This window comes from Zootoca vivipara, chromosome 13, assembly GCF_963506605.1.
Source record: "Zootoca vivipara chromosome 13, rZooViv1.1, whole genome shotgun sequence".
Lineage (NCBI taxonomy): Eukaryota > Metazoa > Chordata > Lepidosauria > Squamata > Lacertidae > Zootoca > Zootoca vivipara.
In genome coordinates, this window is record NC_083288.1 from 11,341,886 (window position 1) to 11,364,187 (window position 22,302).

Here is a 22,302-nt window from a genome sequence, read left to right on the forward strand (position 1 = left end):
CTCCCCGGCTTCTCCTCCCTTTCCGCCCCGCGAAGGGCGGCGCAGCGTGGACATGGCGGCGCGGTGCCTGAGGCGGCTGGGCTTTCCGCGCCGTGGGCCGCTGCCGCACGCGGGCCAGCCGGGCTCGGGGGTGGGAAGGGGCGCCAGGTGAGGCGAGGCCGCGAAGGGCAGGAAGCAAACGGGCAGGGAGTGGAAGTGGAGGTGGGCAGGCCTCATTGGCAACGGACAGGCCGCCCTAGCAACGGCGAGGACGAAGCGACCGGGGGGGGGGTGGAGAGGCCGGAGCTCCCCCCTCATAGAATGATAAAATGGTAGAGTCGGAAGGGACCCTGGTGGTCATCTAGCCCAACCCCCCGCGATGCAGGATTCTTTTTTTGCCCAACGTGGGGCTCGAACCCGCGATGCTATAGGAGCGCAGGAAGCTGCTTTAGTATTCCGAATCGTATCACTGGCCCACCCAGCTCAGCGTTGCCTACTACTCTGGCGGGCAGCGGCTCTCCAGGGGTTTCAGGCAGGAGTCTCTCCTTAGCCCCCCTAGTGATCCGGCAATAAAACCACTACTAGGGCATTTGCAAACCTGAGCGGCGTCCGGTGTGGTTTCACATTGGGTGGGGGACCGTGTGTTGGGATTTCTTGTATCGTAAGGGGGTTGGACTAGATCAGTGTTTCTCAACCTTTTTTGGGCCACGGCACACTTGTTCCGTGAAAAAAATCACGAGGCACACCACCATTAAAAAAGTTAAAAAAATTAACTCTGTGCCGCCCTATATTATAATTATGACTGTAAGAAACACTTGCCAAATATTGCTTTCCGGCGGGTCAGTGCTGTGCACGTGACAATGCAAATCGCCCTTCTCATCGCCGCACGTCGTGGCACACCAGCCAGCGTCTCGCGGCACACAGTGGTTGAGAAACGCTGGACTAGATGACCCTTAGGGTCCCTTCCGACTCTACGGTTCTATGATTCTGTCTGGAGATGCCCGGGATTGACACTCCCAGGACCTTGCTGCGTGCAAAGCAGATGCTCTGATGTTGAAATAATAAGGCCACCTCCACCCCAAGTGTTTGGATGCAGGGAAAAGGTGGGTCTGTATCTAGCTGGCTTTGGGGTTGAGAAGGGGTGGAGGAAGTGGACAGTTGAACAATATTTTTTTTTTTGCTGCAACTTAAGAGGTGTGGGTATTTTCTGTGGTGGGGTCTCTTTCTTTGTATTAGAATATTAGAATAATAGAATTGCAGAGTTGGAAGGGTAATGTAGTCCAACTCTGCAATATCCAATACAATTTCGCCGATACAAAAATTGATGCCGGTAACAACTTCGAACCAAGTCTCTAGCCCTCCTGGAAAGGAAGTTATGGGGCATAATAGGCAGGTACTTTACCAGTGATTTCTGTGAAATGAGAAAAATATATCTTGTATATTTTTCTGGGTGCTGATGAATGCTCCCTGTTGCTAGGATCATTCTGTGTGTCTGTGTTTGGGAGAGAGAGAGAGTCATCTCCATAATAAAGACCAACAAGACATTGCTGACTTCCCATAGTAAGCATGAGGTTGTTCGGGGTGGTTGTCTCTAGTTTTGTGTTATGCCACACACCCTTCTTGATAGTCATTTTGGGCCTGGTGCCTTCAGCACTCTCTGAAGATTTGAAGTGTGCCTACTAGTCCAAAAATGTTAGTGACGGTGTGTGTGCTTTTAAGAATCCAGTCAAATGTTTCATGGATGCATTTGATTTCCGTAGGCCCTGCTCAGGAAATGCAGCCCTTCAGAAAAAGTCACCTAATCTTGAAGGTACAAGTATTTCTGTGACTAATTTTGAGCTCATAAAATTAAAATAGTGAAAAGTTTACTGTGCTTCCTTGAGAAAAGTGTGTGATTTTAAGCTTATTTCCGTGGGGAAATGTCTTCGCTTAAAAAAAATTGGACTTCCATCTGAGTACGGTAAATGCAATTAGGATAGGGCTATTTGTAGAACTGGCAAAGTTTGATTTTGATACAGGCAAAGTGACTATGTATATGAATAATTGTTTGCCAAATTAAGGCTTTCATAGTTGCAGTCTATTCAAATATGCATATCCTTTACTAATGTAGTTGTAATAATGTTCTTTTCAAAGTTGACAAAGGAATTATTTCTCTTCCAAGAAAGAAAACCTGGTGAGTAGTTTAGTTTAATGCTTTTTTTTAAATAGAAATTTAGGGAAATTTAAAGAAGGGATGAGGAACCTTCAGATGCTGTTGGACCCCAGCTCCATTTTCCCCAGCCACATGGCCAGAAAATGATGGAAGTTGCAGTCCATCAATACCTAGAGGGCGACAGGTTCCCATCCCTGTCTTAACAAGCTGGGAGAATTGTATGGGAGGAGACAGTCTCTTGGGTATCCTGTTCCCAAATCATTTAAGGCAGGCATCCCCAAACTCCGGCCCTCCAGATGTTTTGGCCTACAACTCCCACGATCCCTAGCTAACAGGAGCAGTGGTCAGGGATGATGGGAATTGTAGTATAAAACATCTGGAGGGCCGAAGTTTGGGGATGCCTGATTTAAGGAGTCAAAGCTAATAAGCAACGCTCATTACTGGAAGTTAAGAGGAAACAAGTATAGCTACTGTAAAATGAATTGATTTATTTCGGTCACTGACCATAGTGTGCTATTGTAAAATGGATGGGGACTATCTTGGCCTGCCAGGGGTTCCCAATTTGGCCTGCAAGACCATTTGCCCCCTCCAAACCATAACCATCTGCCCTTCAGCTGACATCACTGTCTTAAAACGGGAGCGGAAGGGAGACTTGCAAAACCTTCCCCAAGTCTGCCCCCTACTCGCTTTTAGTTTGTGATCTCAGAGGCTAAAAAGGGAATCACAAGGTGCCATGGAAAAGGTTTTGTGAGCCTCCTCCAGTTCTTTTAAGCCTCTTTAGATTGGGGACTAGAGGAAGGGGAAGATTCAGAGCCATGCCCATCTATTGCATTTGGCCCACAAGGCAGAGTCTGTAAAGGTTATGGCCCATGGAGTCGGAAAGATTCCCCAACCCTGACATAGATACTAAAAAGCAGGGGGGGGGGGGAACGAGATAATATGGGGCAGAAGCCAAGGAGGCACCACCTTCTGGAACTGCATAACAAGATACTGAGCTTCACTACTTCATAGCGGAAACACTTTAGTATGATAAGTTATATACAGTACTGAAAACTGAATATTTAATTTTCTTAAATTTAGGGATAAGTTAGCAGTTCTTCAAGCTCTTGCATCAACTGTAAAGAGGGTAAGTGCATTTTTGAAATGATACAATGCTTGGTCCGTCCCCCGTCCCCCCGGTAGAACTCTCCCAACAGTGAAAAATCACTACCCCCCCCCCGGCCAAGTTTTCAAATATTGATTTTAATGCTACTGTCTGATACAGGGCATGATGTGTGCATAGTGCATATTATTCTATCCAAACTGAAGTAAGCATATTATTCCAACAAAGTAATTTCGAGATCAAGAGTGCAGAAGTGATCTCAAATGGACTTTTGCACCAGTTTAGATTGATGTGCTTGGAGCACACAAGAGCTCATATTTTCTGCTCTCCTGCACAGACCACTAACAGAGCAGGATACAATGATAACCTTTGAATAGTGCCAAATGGCAAAATTCTTGCTGCATTGGTGCATTTTTTTATGGATGAATAAGGCACCCTAAATAGTGTAATGCAGTGGTTTTCAGACAGTGTGCCATGGCACCCTGGGGTGCCTTGAATGATGGTCAGGGGTGCCGTGGGCAATACTGGCCTCTGTCCCTCGTTCCTTCCCTCCCTCCTCTGATTCTGTATTGCGTCTTTGCCTCCCAAAGGCTTTTCACAGCCGTTTGTTGCCGCAGCCCTGGCTACAAGCTCTGCAGCCGAACGGTGCCTCTGGGACTGGCCAGCAGGTGCTTCCCAGGCCCCTATGGAGCAGTGTGAGGAGGCACCTTTATTCGGGGCAGGGAGGCACCTCAGAGACCAGGGGTGGCAGAAGCAGCTGCCCAGAGGATTCCCGGGGAGAGGGGAGGAGGCTGAGGGAACCCTCCACAGGATGTTCAAAAAAGAGTGAGAGGCTGCCAGCTCTGCAGGCAAAAGGTGACATAACTGGGCTCCTGAACCCCACAGGGGTGCCACAGAAAGAATGTAGTTGTTCAAGGGAGCTGTGGACTCAAAAAGGTGGAAAACCTCTGGTGTAATGCATATATGGTTAATGCATAGTAAAAATAGTCCTTACTTATTGAAGAGGTTTTCGGTGTGTGTTGAAGTAAAATGCTTAGACATGATTTTTAACCTCAGCAATGCAGGAAGACGAATCTGTAATGTATCTTGTTGGTGCAAAAGCTACAATTTAAATGCTTCATCCTCCTTTATTCAGGATCCCACAGCTCCTAACTACATGTTTCAAGATGACCCTTATCTTACTCCTAGAACCACTACTGAGTTTGTAAGTAACTCTCTTTAAAACTGATTTTGCTAGAAACAGAAAAAAATGTTTAGTAACCTGATCCACAGTTATAAGCACTTTTATATGCATGGAAGATTCTGTTGTCACTTACATTCATGGAAGTGTGTTTTGACAGTAAGCGGACTGTTAGGGCTGTGTCTGAAGATGAAATGCTGGTTTTGTGTTGAATTCTGTGACAGATCACTTCATAGATTACTCCCCCACCCCAAAATACTCTTCATGTAACAAAACACTTAGCACAAGTTGTTTTGGGGTCTCAGGTGCATGGAGTAGGCAGCCTGTCTGCCTGTCCTGCACATTATATATAATATTTGTGTATTAAGTCATACTCCTTAAACATCTGTGATATATTTTCAGAGGCTTGTATCCACCAAAGTCACCCCGTTAACACAAGGACTTCTGCCTGTACAACAGGACTTTCTCCACGTGTGCCTCCCAACCTGTTCTGGGTTTCCCCTCAACCCTCTGGAGCAGATTTGGGGAGAGAAAGTCTCATTGTGCAGGTAGAAGCCCATGAACATAACAGGAAAGCTTCATTGGGTACAGAACCAGAATTACTGCTTTTATCTTGCAGGAGTAGGGAGGTAACGCTCTTTAAATTCCCTACCTAGAAATATTCATCACTTCTCTCCCCCCTGCACCCAACCCATTTCTCATACGGACTTTTATTAACATTATCAACAAATGTAAAAGAAATTCCCTGACGCAGGGTTCAAGATCTAGTGGCAAGCCCCCTCATAAATAAATTGAGCAACGCCACTTGTTTTCATCAAAAGCCCTGCTCATATTAAACTGACTATCCCTGGTTTCTGGGGAAGAAAAAGATACCGTAGGTGCTTTCTTTTGCTTTTGCAAAAAGCACCAACAGCACCTCATTGCTGCTTCCTGCAAAACAATATATATAATGATTGAAATGTGATGGTAAAAGCTTTAAAATGGAAATCTACTTGATGATAGTAAGAATGAGAGAGAAAAGGCCCTTTGGTAGGTTTTATGAAACTGCAGTATCGTGAATGGTAACTTCTACTTTTAGTAAAGAAAATGATATGGATACATTCTTTTTCTAGCGTTTATTTTCCTTATCAAAAGAATCTGGGGAAAATGCAGCCAGATTTATTATTGACAGACATCCTAAGCTTTTTGAGATTGACATAGCTGAACCTCACATACCGGTAAGTTTTGTGGTTTTATTATCATACACACCAATTCTTGTTGCTAAGAAAAACATCTGTGTCTGAGCATTTTGTAAAATTATTCCATTGTCTTGAACACAGTTAGCAGAACTGAACTTGAATCTACTGTAGAAGGATCCTGCGTAGACAAACCTTTTTCTATGAGTTGTGACAGGAGTACGATAGAGAGAATCATGCACACCCTTGCCCTGGCCTTTGCCTCATCAAGTACAGTGGTACCTCTGGATACGCACACCTCTGGTTGCATATCCTTCAGGATGCGAATGCAGCAAACCCGGAAGTATTTTTCCTAGTTTCGCTGTACACGCATGCATAGAAGCGCTCTACGCAGTAGACTCGTAATCTGGTGAACTGGGTTTGCATCCCCGCTCCTCCACATGCAGCTGCTGGGTGACTTTGGGCTAGTCACACTTCTCTGGAGTCTCTCAGCCCCACTCACCTCACAGAGTGTTTGTTGTGGGGGAGGAAGGGAAAGGAGAATGTTAGCCGCTTTGAGACTCCTTAGGGTAGTGATAAGTAGAGTACCAACTTAGAGTACCAACTCTGAAAGCAGCCCCGTTTAGGGAGGCTTTTAATGTTTAATAGACTATTGTATTTTATTTTTCTGTTGGAAGCCGCCCAGAGTGGCTGGGGAAACCCAGCCAGATGGACGGGGTATGAATAATAAATTATTATTATTATTATTATTATTATTATTATTATTATTAAGCAGGATATCAAATCCAAACTTTTATTCTCTACCGCGCTGCACGCATGTGCAGAACAGGAACCTCTGGTTGCAAATTCCTCAGGATCCAACTGGAGCTCTGGAATGGATCCTGTGCGCAACCGGCGGTACCGCTGTATTGCTGTGTTGGCTATAAATGCTAATCTGGACTTAAACTGAAAACAAAGCAAATTAAAAAGCGATAAAGGGTACAATCATTCCTCCATTTTTTCCTAGACAGACAAGGGGCTGGGGTGTGTGGAAGGTGGAGTGGATTTGTTGCACTTTTGTTGCAGATCCAAAGAAATGATTATTAGACACTAGAGGAAGCACTGATGAATTCTCTTTTCTTTAGATCAGGCATCCCCAAACTGCGGCCCTCCAGATGTTTTGGCCTACAACTCCCATGATCCCTAGCTAACAGGACCAGTGGTCGGGGAAGATGGGAATTGTAGTCCAAAACATCTGGAGGGCCGAAGTTTGGGGATGCCTGCTTTAGATCATCTGAAAACAATTGCCTTCTTTCCCCCTTATTTTAGTGTCTCATGCCAGAAAAATTGTCATTGCAACCTGAGGAAGTGGGTGAGGATGCACTTAAATATCACATCCATTTCAGAAAACTAAAAGCTTCAGTGGACATGTATGATCAACTCATGCAAGCAGGTACTAGCTAAAGCTGCAATTCTGTACACGCTTCTTGGCCGAAGGGCATACTGAACTCCATAGGATTGCTCTGTAAAATTATTTAGAGCCCCTGGCTGAAACTGTTACGAAATGTGGTTGATGTTTCCTATACTGAGGTGTAGAACTAAGGTATTCTCTGCTAAAAATTCTCCAAAACACTAGGTCTGACAAAAAGGCAAATTCATTTGAGAACTGAGGAGGAAGGGAGGCAGCTTGTTCAGGCCATCACAGTTTCTCCTTCATCAACAGCCCAGAGAGGAAGCTCTGACTCATAGAAGACCAGCGGCTAGCTGCTTCAGCAGCTGTTTATGGGCCAGGATCATTCCCTAGGACAGGCATGGCCAAACTTGGCCCTCCAGCTGTTTTGGGACTACAGCTCCCATCATCCCTAGCTAACAGGACCAGTGGTCAGGGATGATGGGAATTGTAGTCCCAAAACAGCTGGAGGGCCAAGTTTGGCCATGCCTGCCCTAGGAGGTCGTCTGATTCAGCAGCAGAGATGCAGTTCCACCTGATAATTAGGTGGCAATGCATGTTTCTCTGTTTTATAAACAGAGGTTATACTGCTTAATATAATAACCTCTTAAGTGGTTTACATAAACAATAAAAATGTAACAATATTCAATAAAAATTCCTAACAGCTAGATTTAACATGAGATAAAAATGCAGCACAGCTGGATGTCACAAATAAAACTGAGCACTGTACAAGACCAAAAAAAAGTTAAGAGTCGGAGTCCAGGAAACCTTGGCATTTAAAAGTGATTACTGATTTAGGGCATTTTTTAAATGTTGCTGTACTTTTATTCTTATGTAAACCGCTTATATTTTATATTGAGCAGTATTACCAAAATCTGAAGGATAGTTCAGACACATGTCCATATGTTGATAACTGCATCGTATTTGCAGCTGTTACATCACAGGACTTTATATTGCCTGATTTATTTATTTTTAAAAGAAGATAAGGTAAAGGTAAAGGGACCCCTGACCATTAGGTCCAGTCGTGACCGACTCTGGGGTTGCGCGCTCATCTCGCATTATTGGCCGAGAGAGCCGGCGTATCGCTTCCAGGTCATGTGGCCAGCATGACAAAGCCGCTTCTGGCAAACCAGAGCAGCACATGGAAACGCCGTTTACCTTTCCCGCTGTAGCGGTTCCTATTTATCTACTTGCATTTTGACGTGCTTTCGAACTGCTAGGTTGGCAGGAGCTGGGACCAAGCAACGGGAGCTCACCCCGTCACAGGGATTCGAACCGCCGACCTTCTGATCAGCAAGCCCTAGGCTCCGTGGTTTAACCCATAGCGCCACCTGGGTCCCTTTTAAAGAAGATACTTGTCCATAAAGACAGTTCACACGTTCTGCTCAAAGACATTGAGCGGCAAGTGATGTAAATGCACATGTGAGCTAGCTAGAAACCTGACTTCCACTCCCCCCCCCCCATCTGCAGGAACTTCTGTATCTCTGGAGACATCAAACAGCCTTCTCGATCTCCTATGTTTTTATGGTGATAGAGAACCTGATCAGCAGAACTCCACTGAAAATAGCAGCGAATTGGAACAACCGGTAAGCAAGCATGTTAGAGGATGGATGTTGTTTCACTCCAGAAAATAGGACTTAAAATAAGATCAGGGTATTTCTAAATTACTGTGATATGTCTGTAATCTCAGAGATGGAGTGCTCGAGAGGGAAGAAAGCACCCACCTTTTCACAGATTTCCATAGGAACTCCTGCCAACTTCCACTTGAGGGGGAAACATTAAAACTGCCGGCAAGATATCTAGCTGTCTCATTACTCTTTGTGCCAGTCCTGCATGCTAACTTGGATAAAAAAGCTTTCTAAGCTTTTGGTTGCAGTGGTGATTCTGGCATGCTACCGTAGTAAGACTGATCTGGAAATCTCGTTGTAGGAGGAAGCTTCAGAAGAAAGAAAAAAAAGGAGAAACTGGCAGAATGGGAGCCGTGGGCTTAAGTGGAGGTATGAAAAATGACACCAGTTCCTACCGTAGTTACTATATATTTATCTGTACTCTTATTTGATAGTGTAATGATGCTGGTTGCTTCCTCATGAGTAAAAGGCTCCAAACTGGCTGGTTTTTACAGAGTTTTATTATATACATATGTACATGACAGAGCATCAAAATCCATGACTGCCCTATTCCGAATCAGAATCCGGAAGCACCCCCCCCCCCCGTCGTGACTTCTGCCACGGCACTTTGAACCTCCTCCTCTGGTCCCTCTTCCCCCCCCCCCTTCATTGTTGGGGTGATGGGGCTGGTGGCACGCTCTCCCCACCAGAGCTGCTCAGCTGAGGGGCTGGTGCTATCTCCTCTGGAGGCTCCCTCTCTTGAGCGCTTTGGTCCACCCCCTGCCACCTTCCCTCTGGAGCCCTAGCATCCTCAAGGGTCTGAGCCTCAGTACTACCCTCCGAAGGATGTTGCAAGACCATAGCTGCCAAGTCTCCCGCTGAAAAATGTGGGATCAGCAGCGGCGTGGCACCAGAAGTCACTTCTACACATGTCCGGGCATGCGTAGAAGCAACTTCTGGTGCCGCTCTGCCCGATTTCCGGCGCCCAGGCATGGGCAGAGCGGCACCCGAAATGGAATCCCCCTGGCAGGTAGGAAATTCAGGGGATTTCCGGGATTTTTCTCTATTCGGGAAAACAGTGGGAAATGGATTAAAATCCGGGGGTTTCCCACGAAAAATGGGAGACTTGGCAGCTATGTGCAAGACGCTGGCATCTGTCAGCATCGGAGAGCCCTTGGCCAGACTTCCTGGACTCTCCGCTGACCCCTGGTGGTCCCCTGGCAGATAGTCCAGAATATGTTTTCTATGCCGTTTAGCCCTTTCAAAAAAAAGATTACCGTAATTGTGGGGTGAGGAATGTTCAGACCACATAGTGGTAGGTAGCTGAGTATAAGCATGGTGTACTGTTTAATTCTCAGAATAAATTCCCAATTTTATTTATTTAAAATGTTTATAGTCTTCCCTTTATCCAATTTTATTTATTTAAAATGTTTATAGTCTTCCCCTTATCCAAAGATTTCAGGGCGTGGGAACAATGCAACTTCATTTAAATTGGAAAATCCAAACAAGTAAAAACTAAAATTCATGCTACAATTCATCAAGTTTTGCAAATTTCTTTTTGATTTCCAAGCAATCAGATGCAATTCTGATCCACGGAACTGTGAGCGAAATGTGAGCAGGCTTAAAAAAAAAATATGTATAACATCCCTGAAATGCCCTAGAGGTGCAGATGTGATGGTTGAATATTAAGGATACTTTTCTGCGGGAATTGTGAAAGACAGTTTGGCATATACTCATAAAAATGTGTGCACTGAGTGTACAGCAGGACAGCCGTTTCATGTCCTCAGGTACATGGTAGAGCAGCAGCAGCATGACGATACTCATACTTGATTGACCATCTGTGCCATGGTGTCTAAATTTGCAGATTTGGTGCCATGTATTTGCAGATTTTTATCCATGTTCCCTGAAATGTATAGTCTTTGCAGTTCCTGATTTTGAGGTCATATTGTATGTTGCACAACAATGGGTTCAATCCAACTAAGTTTGGATTTTAATAAAAAAAAACCTGATATGGCTTACCAAAAAAAACAAGACGCAGTGTACATGCTTTTGAGAAGGTGTAAAAGTATATTGATATAAATCGCGTTGATACAAGTAATGTTTTCCAATTAACAGGGAGAACAATAACGCCGAAAGAATATTTAACCTAATGCCAGAAAAAAATGCACATTCATATTGTACAATGATCAGAGGAATGGTGAAGGTATAGTTGTAACATTATTTATTCCGCACTTGCTTCTGCTATTTCTCCAGATTAATATATTGATTTTCCTAAGTTTATTCTACTTCTAAAAAACTAACACTCCCCCCCCCCACAATTATCGTTTCAGCATAGAGCAGCTGCAAAAGCTTTTGACATGTACACTGAATTATTGAATAACAGACTTAAGGGTAAGTTCTATGGCTTTCAATTATACATACCGTGTTTCTCCTAAAATAAGACACGTCTTATATTTATTTTTCCTATAAAAAAACACATCGCGGCTTATTTTCGGGGGATGTCTTATTTTTTATTAAGCATGGTACAGCATTGTTACTGTAAGTATGGTACGGGGCTTTCTTGTGCCGCCCGCTGAGCCCACTGCTGGGTCCCTGGGCTTGACGCGGTGCGGTGCGGCTGGGGCTGCTGCCGGCTCCTGCCTGCTGCTGCGACTTCGCGCGCCGCCCGCTGAGCCCACTGCTGGGTCCCTGGGCTTGACGCGGTGCGGCGCGGCTGGGGCTGCTGCCGGCTCCTGCCGGCTGCTGCGGCTTCGCGCACCACCCGCTGCCGGGTCCTGGGGCCCGTTCAGTCGGAGCTTGGCACGTCGCTGTGCTGGGGCTCCCGCTGGGCTGGGGCTCGGCGCGGCGCACGCTGCTGCATTTGCCGGCTCCCGCTGGGTCGGGTAGGTACTGGTACCCCCAACATGTCTTATTGGGGGGGGGATGTCTTATATTTTTTTGCCTTTAAAAGATCGTGCCATGGCTTATTTTAGAGGCACGTCTTATTTTAGGAGAAACACTGTATATTCCACACATCACATTGTTGAAACTGTACACCTAATGACTTGGTCCTGCCTTTGTAGTACATGCAGTGCAAGAGGATTGGACAAATTCATGGACTTTCAGAAGGCAGTATTCTTCCTACATGCTGAGAATGGCATGTGGGAAGAATGCCTTTTGGGGGCTTTCCATGGGCATTTGGTTGGCTTCAGGATGCTGGGATAGATAGGCCTTTGTTCTGATCCAGCAGCACCCCGTATTAAGTCAATAATAATCATAATTTATTATTTATACCCTGCCCATCTGGCTGAGTTTTCCCAGCCACTCTGGGTGGCCCCCAGCAAAAAATTAAAAACACAATAAAACATCAAACATGAAAAACTTCCCTAAACAGGGCTGCCTTCAGATGTCTTCTAAAAGTCAGAGAGTTGTTTATTTCCTTGACATCTGATGGGAGGGCGTTCCACAGGGCGGGTGCCACTACCAAGAAGGCCCTCTGTCTCGTTTCCTGTAAAATCACTTCTTGCAGGGAGGGAACCACCAGAAGGCCCTCAGAGCTGGACCTCAGTGTGCTTTGGTATGAGTGGGACATTCCTTCATATTCCCTTCCCCCTGTGTGTCATGCCACGTTACCTGAAATATATGGCCACATTTCATGCACATACATTTTTCTCCCTTTGGGCGGTGCTTGGATGGATGCCTGCCTTTCTGACACTCTGGGTTTCCGTTTGCAGCAATGATGATTGGCGCAGGGGTACGGACCTCAGCTAGATCATGGGAGCTGATTGTGAGCTATCTGCGTTCCGGTGTCGCTGGCGTGTGGCTGGCTTCCTGGAAACGGGCTTGCAAGAGAATTTCGCCTTACACTGAGCTGCCTTACAAATCGGGGGGGTTGGGGTTGGGGGTAAAGCCAAATACGAAGAAAGCACATGCTGTTCAGTACAGTTGCTTAAAACACAACTTTTCATTTCTTCCAGCTGATGTTCACACCTTCAATGCGTTAATCGTAGCAGCTTCAGAAGTGCGGGAAAAGTACACTGAAAGATGGGGACTTGTTGAAGTAAGGAGTAATAACTAATTCAGGAGCTTTTAATGTACAGTATCTTTGCCATGCCAAATATTTATTTCGGTGAATTTCTATCCCACCCTTTCATCATTAGGCAATATTCAGGGTGGTCGTGGGACTCAGGGTGGGTTATAAAGGTAAAGGGACCCCTGACCATTAGGTCCAGTCGTGACCGACTCTGGGGTTGCGCGCTCATCTCGCATTATTGGCCGTGGGAGCCGGCATATAGCTTCCAGGTCATGTGGCCAGCATGACAAAGCCGCTTCTGGCAAACCAGAGCAGCACATGGAAACGCCGTTTACCTTCCCGCTGTAGCGGTTCCTATTTATCTACTTGCATTTTGACGTGCTTTCGAACTGCTAGGTTGGCAGGAGCTGGGACCAAGCAACGGGAGCTCACCCCGTCACAGGGATTCGAACCGCCGACCTTCTGATCAGCAAGCCCTAGGCTCAGTGGTTTAACCCATAGCGCCACCTGGGTCCCTAAGGTGGATTATAAAGAGGCCTAAATTTCAACCCTTGCTTTATGTGTGTGTGGGTGGCAGGGAGGTAAATCCCTGCATCTTTATAAAAGCTTCAGTCCAGTGCTTGCTTTGTTTCATCTTGGTTAATAGGACTTGCTGAACCAAATGGCTCAACAGAAGATACAGCCAAATCTACTCACTTTTAATTCTGCCCTGAAGACTCTACGGTGGTGTGGTGCCTTTGGCAAGAGTCTGGCTCTTAGCACACTAAATGAGATGAAGGCACTAAATATAAGTAAGTTCTCAGCTGTCTGTTAAGATTGTCCCAACACAGCTTCTCAAGTGGTGAATATGTAGGGCAGGGGCCTCCAAGCTTTCCTTGCCTCGGGCCAGTGTATTGAGCAACAATTGTGCGGCGGGCGGGGGAGCACACACCCATACGCGTGTGCACACGCTATTTCTGGTGCACTTCCGGGTCGCAGGAGGCCCGTGCGCATGCTATTTCCGGTGCTCCTCTGACCCGGAGGTGGGTCACTGCGCCACACTGGTAAGAGCGGGAGGCGGGCGGCAGCGAGGGGTCGCCACGGGCCGGATAAACAAGTGCCTCGGGCCTTATCTGGCCCCTGGGCCGTAGGTTGGTGACCCCTGATGTAGGGACTGCATACACGAGATTCATGTAGTTCACACACACACACTACCTGCTCAACAAAACTGGAATTCTGGGTGCAGTTTCAGTTTCTATTAGGGGGTACTCAAGTGAGTAGAATATGGATTAATGGATTTTTGTATCTTGGCCACATCGTCAGAATTGGCTAGTTCAGTATATGCCTCTTTCTTTGTTTTTAGAGCCTAGTCTTGCAACATTTGACCATCTTCTTGGCGTCTTTTATAAACCAGGTATGTGATTCCTAAATTAGAACAATTATCTAGTCAATTTGTTTCTGTAGTCCAGGCATCCCCAAACTTCGGCCCTCCAGATCTTTTGGACTACAATTTCCATCATCCCTGAGCACTGGTCCTCTTAGCTAGGGATCATGGGAGTTGTAGGCGAAAACATCTGGAGGGCCGCAGTTTGGGGATGCCTGCTGTAGTCTTTTGACATTTGAACCGCAGCCCTCCTAGGTGCTGGGTTGGAAGCTCCTTCTGGCTTTGCGCTAAACACAGGAATCTTCCCCCACACGACTCCTGCATTCTGACCCTTCTTCATGGGCTACAGCATAGATCTGTTTAACCGAAGAGGCATCTGAGTGATGTTGCCCTGCTGTGAGGCTCAAAAAAAGAAAAAGAAAAAAATTGCATCCAGAATGTATGGTGTTTATAGCACTTATTGGAGAAATTGTGAGTCGTCCTGCAAACTAGTTTCTCTAGAGGATTTGTCCAGTACTGTCAATTAAGGTATAAAACTATTATGTGTGTTACCAGGGCGCAGTGGGAAAGCTGTTGATAATTCTGCCCCTCTTATTAACAGGAGATTGCCGGGCGCTTTGGCAACTCTGAAGGCCCTTCTTGGCATTTGACTGTCCCGAAACCTTGTGAGGTGGAAGGACTGGTTGCTACAGCAATCACATTCTCATTCAGCATTCTGAAAGTGTAGTTAGTATTGCCTTCTTGGCCAGCTGTGCCCTGCAGCAATCCTCAGCACCAAATATGGATTACGTGTTGTAGAATCTGTCTACTGAATGTGTGTTCTTAATGGTGCCACGGTGTGTCTTGTTATTCCATGACAGCATCTTCTCGAGCCGAAACAGAAATTATCTATGATGTAATGGATGAGATTAAGGGAAAGAGTTTTTACCCACAGGACCCAGACGATGGTATGAATTCCCTCCTATATTCTGTGGTGGTCTTGCATTATGTGGGAGTAACATGAATGGGGGGGGGATTGCCTTTAAAACTTTATGTGAGAGGTGGGCTAATGATCAGTTTTCCATGCAAAATAAAATATTAGGGCTATGTTCTTCACAATTTGTTGTGGGTCTATAAAAATAGCCATCTAGTCCATGCACACACACACAATAATATATATGTGGATAACATGCAAGGATTTCTTGGTGGGCTTGTGCTGCCCTCATCTAGGTCATCTTGCCTGTTTAGTATGGTATCTGTCCTGGACTGGCTGCCCAGAAGAATGGTGGGAGGCACCAGCTGGGGAACCCCCAAGGGAAGAAGGCTCAGAGCCTGGGAAGTGGCGGTGGGATGGCAGTGAGTGGTCAGAGGGAGAAAACTGGAAGAAGAGGTGTGGAAGCTGAAGGGGTAACAGGGTTTAGTGAGCGGGGAGAGTCTGTGGCAGAGAGAAGTTTAGAAGCTGAAGCAGGAAAGGAGGGAGGCCAAGAGGCAGAGAAGAGCTGGGCCAGTGAAGAAGCCAGGGGTCTCCCCCCTCCTACTTTGACAAGCTTCCCTCCCCCCCCCCAATCTCCCAGGACCAGAAGAGGGAGGAGCAGGAACAGGCAGTGTAGTCTAAGGTTGCTTGCGAAGGACCCAGGAGAGGAGGAGACTTGGACAGCTGTGGGAGTGCGGGGATCTTTAGACTCCACAACTGCCCCATAGGGGCAAGACCTACCAAGAAGAGTTGCTGTGCTCATTAGAGTCAATTTCATGTACCCCATGTGATTTATTGCTGGCTGGCTCCCTGACCGTATCTCACCCAGCTTAGTTGAAGGCTGCTCATTTTAAAAGTGCCCTCATGGTGGGTAGCAGCTGCCTTTGTTATTCTGTTAAGTGTTAACAGGTTATTATATATCTCATTGGGGGGAGGGGTCTACGCTATGATCAAATTAGTTTTGAGTTGTCTCCTCCTCCCAGGAAAACCTGGTAGTAGTAGTTGGGAGCGAGGACTAGGATTCTTTTACCCTGAATTCTCAGCACTTGGCCATTCTGTGGTCAAAGCCGTAAAATAGTATAAAGCTTGTAGTTTGCCATGTAGATATGATCTTAGATATTACCTTGGCTTAAAGAACAGTTTCACCAGACTTCTATTGCTTTAGACAGCAGTTTGTTTAGCTGTTCAAATTTATTACAGTAATGCTAGGAAGCCCAACAGATGTGCCTATCTTCTGCACTGCTGGATGTTGAAGACTAACATTGTTTCCTATTTCTTCTTTTTCAGGCAACTTTTTTTCAAGTGCTATGAGAATAGTAAGTGGATTTGGTTCCTGCTTTCTTAACACTTAATTGTCTATTATGTAATGGCTTTCTAGCTACTGTACCTGTGAATTCCTTTGATTAGTTCAGGCATCCCCAAACTGCGGCCCTCCAGATGTTTTGGCCTACAACTCCCATGATCCCTAGCTAACAGGACCAGTGGTCAGGGATGATGGGAATTGTAGTCCAAAACATCTGGAGGGCCAAAGTTTGGGGATGCCTGGATTAGTTTATAGTTACATATATATAAAAACCCACCTCTAAATCTGTTCCGCTACTCAGATTCCTCTTTATCCACAGCTGCACAATTCTTCCACATGTACCTCTTTCTTTTCCTTCAACTTTTTGGTTTGATTTTACAATCCATGATTCCTTGTGATGCTCCATTATGCCCTTTAACTTACCCGTATTGGAACAAATACCGGTAGCCTAAATGGACATGAAGCAGATTCGGCTTCCAAAGTTGGATGCAACGTTGTAGCAGAGTTTGATTATACGGGGATGGTGGGAATTGGGATCAAACTCTCCTAAAGCAGGTTTCATATTTTGATGTTCCACATTTGATGTGGGAGCACAATTGCTTTTCAAACACAGTCATTTGCCCTTAACTGCAGGGCACTTGGGGACCAAATATGGGTTCCTCCCGACGTCAAGATTGGTAAATGGATGGTAATATACCACCCAAATTCCTGTTACAACTATTGGTGCCCTGCTGATCCAAGGAAATAAAAAGATAGCTCCTTCTAGCTCATCTGAATCTTCTTTCTTACCCTTGCAGTTTGGGGTGGCTGGTATGTCTTGGCGTTTCATAATCATTTGGGAATTCCCTTCTTTGCTTGCTGATGAAAGTGCGGGGAGCTTTTATGTGGTGCGCTGTGTGTCAGGGTGCTGCATGTCTTTCATATGAGTGCTCATGCTATGTGCCTTGATTGCAGTGCCTGGACCTCAAGGATCTTCAGCTCGCCTATGAGCTACATAGAGTGGTGGAGACAGGAGAGAACAGGAAAATGTTGGGAGACATGGGCCAGCAGACTGCTTACTGGTATTTATTGTTTGGTGCTTCCTGGGGTTACAGGAACAGGAAGATGAGAATACGTGCTGTCAGTTTGGAAGCAATTGCACTTCTAGGCTCAGTTGAAGATGTTCGCTTTTGGAATGAAAGCATTTTATATGGACATAATACTTTGGGGGACATAATAGGAAGCAGTTCCTCATGGGAGAGGCCATACTTTGAGTCTCTTCTGTTTTGAGACAGTGAAATTGTAACAGGGACAAAGAAATGTTGAAAAGAGTTGTCTTTTGAACCCCCTTTCTCATGGAACGCTCTCCCGATCACAACTGGCTTGATCCCTTATCTGCAAGTTTCTAGAAAGCAAAACAAGCTGTCCTGGTTCCACCAAGCCAGTTGAATAGGTCAGGTTATGTGAGCGGCCCATTTTAACTTGGATAGGCAAACCGCATAAGCTTAATATTAAGTGTTGAGGTTGTTACATATCCTGTATTACAAGCTTTTGAAATTTCAAGTTGTGCTGGGTTTTTGCTTATTTTATTTTTCTCCTCTCGCTACAGTGGAAGGTTTTTTAACCTGCTGTGCATGATGGAACAGCTTGACGTTGTAATGAAGTGGTATAAAGACCTGGTCCCATCAGTAAGTATTAGTGTGTCGACTTTACAGCTTTTTTTTAAAAAAACCAGTTACGTTGAAACTGTAGTGGACCAAAATATTTTGCTTGTTTCATCAGATGTTTTACCCAAACTCTCAAGGGATGCTGGAGCTTCTTTATGCATTGGACACAGCGAACCATTTGGAAATGATTCCCCAGATTTGGAAAGGTTAATACATTTTTGTGTTCTATTTATTTCAATATACATTAGTTGGTTTTAACTTTTTTAGAGTCACCAAACTTTGAAGATCTGATCTGATGAGACCCACTGTTTGGTGTCACCAGCCTGATGAGGGGAAGTTACCCTCTTTGCTTCTCCTTAAGATAATTCCAATCACATTTTTTTTTTGGCAGTGAAAAAGATTACTTCTACATTTCTATCTACACTGTACATAGTAATGTAAAAGAAAAGAAAAACCCCTGCTCCCAGATGCTGCTGCACTTTCAGATGAGTTGGGTGTTAGTTTCAAAAGATTTCCCATTAGCTTAGTGGTAAAGTTCATCTGTTCTTTGCTATTAGAGTGGGATGCAAATACTGCTAGAATAATGGGAGTTTTAAAATGTGGCCTACAGCAAAACCACTGGGATTGATGGGCAGGAAGCCGCTTTTCATGGCTTCATTTCTGATTGCTTTTTACCCCACCCCTGCACAGATATCAAGCAGCTTGGACATGGCCGCAGATCTGCTATGACAGAAGAGGTTCTGGCCCTCATGGCCAGAGATACGCAGCCTCCAGAGGTGAGTCTAGGTGAGATTCTTGCAGTGTGGAGAGTTGGATCATCTGGACCAAAAACAGTCACAGCATAATTTACAATAGCATATTGTAATATTGAAACATACTACAAAATAAAAGCATTTAAACAATTCTCATAAATTGCATAAGTAGCTTGAATAAAAACGCTGAAGTTACCCAAGCCAGTCAGCTACTAAAAGCCCAGCAAAAACAGGTAGGCTAAGGCTTTTACCACAGAGTCTGGGAGAAATGCAACTCTGGATATATTTCAATATACCATTGGTATATTTCAGTAGCTTCTCTTGGCGAGTTGCTAGTCACTATTGCTAAAAGCTTAATGGGAAGATATTTTCTGCAGTATGCCCAGAACTTTTTGCACTTTTTTCCTACTTATTCATTCATTAGGTAAAAAGTGAATTTACTTGAATGAGTCGGTTTCTAAAAGCTACAGTATAAAAAGACGCCTGTGTAGCTTCCTCTGCCTTTGTGAGCTTAAAACATTTTGGTTTGTCTAATATTTTTCAGACTCGAGTAGCATTTGCTGACTGTGCTAAAGATATAAAATCTATCTATGAGGCACAGGAAAGGAGACAAACACCCCTAGAATGGACAGTCACTTCGCTGGGTAATTGTACTATATTGTTTGCCAGGGCTGGGCGAATGCGGGAAGCCTGGTAAGTAAAGCAAGGGTAATTCACTGGTGACCAATGTAACATTTGTAAGCTTATTTGTATCATATTTCATGTTTCAGTTAATATTTAACTCAAGTGACATTCATGTGTTAACTGCCTTGATCTTCCCTACAAAAATTGATCAAGTAGTATGTCACAGGTAGTTTAAATCAGTGTTTCTCAACCAGTGTGCCTCCAGATGTTTTGGGACTACAACTCCCATCATTCCTGACCACTGGTCTTGCTAGCTAGGGATGATGGGAGTTGTAGTCCCAAAACATCTGGAGGCACACTGGTTGAGAAACACTGGTTTAAATGCTTTCTTTTTGTTGTGGTTTAGAAATATGTGACTAATGTAACAGTTTTGCAAGCTCAAGAATTTGTCTGTAACTTAGATTTTGCCACCTCCCAAAATCTGCAGAACGGTGAAAAGATACCAGGGAGTTTGAGGCGCTTGTGTTTCCTTTTGAACAATTAGGCACAGTGGGGACTGCAGTGTCTTTATGACATTTGGTTTATTTGCACATATTAGGCCATTTTGGGAAAGCCATGGCCATCCACCCTATAGGATTCTGTGATTTAATACTTAAAACGATGTTGCTTATATTGAAGGGACCTTCAATGCATCATGTTTTACTTTAGTAACATGACTTTCACATTCTTTTGACTTAAGTGCTAAACAAAATTCAAGATGTGTACAATTGAAAAGGGCATTAGCACCTTCCTAGGTTCAGAATTTGTATTTCACAGGCATAGTTCCTTTTTGACCGAATGCATTTTTTTGCAGTAGGGGTTGATGAGAAATTGGTTGGTCTGATCTAAGGACTGAAACAGTTCTAATCCCCTCCTTAAGAACAGAACTTAAAAAAAAAAATCTGTGCTATTCAGAATTTTTCTCTCCAAATAGGAACATGCTGCAGCTGTTTAAGAAACACAATCGAATCCCCAGGTAAGTTCATCTACTGCGCAAATGTCCCAATGCTACTGTTGTTTACTGTATAAGAGATAAGGCATACTTTAAATCTGTCCCTCTTCTTTCATTATTTCTGCCCCACATATAGACCTAAAAAAACCCAGCCCCTTTTATCCCTTAGTTAACTCTTTCCGAATGGTGCTTTCTGCTAGGCTCTGCCACATGTGGAGGACAAACCCGACCACCACCACCAAGGCTTCTCGATTTGAGTTATGTTCACAAGCATACTATAATGAAGTGTTTGCAGCTGCTGCAACATCACAAAATTTCCTTATTTCTTTACACGTTGCTTGTGGTGGAAACTGAAAGTGAAAACAGCAATTGACATGTATGAAGAATTATATGTTACACCTTGATTAGCATCTGCCACTAAATACCTTGAAACCTGATAGGCAGAGACTTCTGCATCTTGAGTGCTTTGCAGAGACATATTTGGATCTGAAACAGTGTACAGGGATTCCCTGTACATAGGGGAGATTAAACTGCAGTGAAAGCTGGAGTAGACTCCTGTTGCAACACCTTCCGCACAAAGCGCTAAATTCCATTATATACTGTTGCTGCTCTTCTACCCACAACCACTTCCTCATGCCTAGGATTTTTGTAGCCTTGATCCTGGCTTTCCCGAAAACTGGTACCTTCAAGATCTTCTGGACTACCAACTCCCATTAGCTCCAGCCAATAGTATAGTCCAAAACATCCGAGCGCTGAGGCAAGAATGTCTTAGCACTGTATGAGCAAGCTTTTCATGCAAGGGTAGCGTAGCTCAAGCTGGGAGTTCCTGTCAGCAGATCTGCTGTATAATCTTTGTCCCAGCTTTCATACAGAGCTTCTTAAGAAGTGAAGGTTTACATTTTATTTGGATAGACCAAACCTCTGCTTGCATATGGGGCTTAACTTCTTTGGGGTGACAGCAAAGGGGTACATTTGGTACTGGTATCAAATGGTACTTGCATATAAATATGTCAAGAAATAAATTTTAAAAACGTGGCCCTGTGTCAGAAACAATTGTGAATTTTTTAACCCCCCCCCCAACTAGTTAAGATTGTAGTTTTGGGAATACTGTGTTAAATGCAGCCTTACCATGAATACTATTGGAGAATCCATGCTTCTTTCTTTCTCTCTCATGCAGTGATTTGGTGATGGGTGAAGTCTTCAACTGCATTAAGCAAAGCAAAGAGCCAAGTCAGGCCCTTGACCTAGTAAAGTTTGCTGCAGACTTCAGTTTACAATCGACTTCAAAGCTTGCCAGGAGAGCTCTGGAAGAATTCCAGCTCTCTGAAGACCAAAGGTGAGTGAAGTGTGGATGAACACTTTTTGAGTTCAAAGCAATGTCCAGTCTTCACTCCCAACTCCCTCTTACCTTGCTCCTGCCTCTAACCATTTTTACTCAAGACACAGCTCTGCCAGCAACAGGAGGGTTGTGCCAGTAATCTGATGGGGCTTTATAATACTCACTTAACAATTTTATCTTTGACCTCTCTACTATTTTCCTTACAGGAAAGCTCTGGCTGATATGACAGCAGAAAGCAGTGACAACAGTGATGGCGAATAGATGCCAGGAAGGGACCCCTCTTTCCTGAAAAAAAGGTTGCCTCTGATCTGGCATGTGGCAGTCAAAATGGCTATACTGGACTTCGCCTGGTAGAGTTGCTAATTTTACATTCACTGTCCTGATTGCTGACTAATCTGTACTGGGCATTAACCTCAGGCATGTCCTGTGTTGGGGAGACTTGTCCCCTTTGCATGTCACCTCACTCTGGAAAGCTAGAATTTCCTACCTGGAGCAGAGCAAAAAGACAGCAATTCCATTGCCTCCACAAAAATGGTTAAAAATAAAGCTTAATGCAGTTTTCTTGCTTCCTATTTGTTATTATGATCTTGACAGAATATGCGGCAATATGTACCTGGTGGGGATTCTCAGGCTGGTGCATGAGACATCCAGGTGCAGGGTGGTGTTTTAAAGTTTACTCAAGGTGGGGACACGTCT

At 44.7% G+C, this 22,302-nt stretch overlaps 1 protein-coding gene and 1 non-coding gene across 3 annotated transcripts; both read left to right on the top strand.

The window, feature by feature from the left end:
• Positions 1 to 13: 13 nt before the first annotated feature.
• On the top strand, positions 14 to 22,172 carry PTCD3 (pentatricopeptide repeat domain 3). 2 transcript variants are annotated; one of them, XM_060282300.1, is made up of 24 exons: positions 14 to 147; positions 1,740 to 1,789; positions 2,113 to 2,152; positions 3,212 to 3,257; positions 4,369 to 4,437; positions 5,526 to 5,630; positions 6,897 to 7,020; positions 8,488 to 8,603; positions 8,947 to 9,014; positions 10,740 to 10,827; positions 10,955 to 11,015; positions 12,581 to 12,663; positions 13,283 to 13,427; positions 13,979 to 14,029; positions 14,860 to 14,946; positions 16,239 to 16,267; positions 17,209 to 17,315; positions 17,843 to 17,921; positions 18,016 to 18,106; positions 18,591 to 18,676; positions 19,197 to 19,345; positions 20,250 to 20,291; positions 21,445 to 21,603; positions 21,813 to 22,172. In XM_060282300.1, exons 1-24 carry the CDS (start codon positions 53 to 55, stop codon positions 21,865 to 21,867), a joined length of 2,025 nt encoding a protein of 674 aa, XP_060138283.1. In that variant the 5' UTR covers positions 14 to 52; the 3' UTR covers positions 21,868 to 22,172. The 2 variants fall into 2 exon arrangements, with proteins under 2 accessions (XP_060138283.1, XP_060138284.1); XM_060282301.1 differs by lacking the exon at positions 14 to 147 and adding an exon at positions 164 to 1,082.
• LOC118077454 (small nucleolar RNA SNORD94) lies at positions 12,334 to 12,478 on the top strand. Its single transcript, XR_004691645.1, has one exon. It is a non-coding gene; the product is annotated as a small nucleolar RNA SNORD94 (small nucleolar RNA).
• Positions 22,173 to 22,302: the final 130 nt, after the last annotated feature.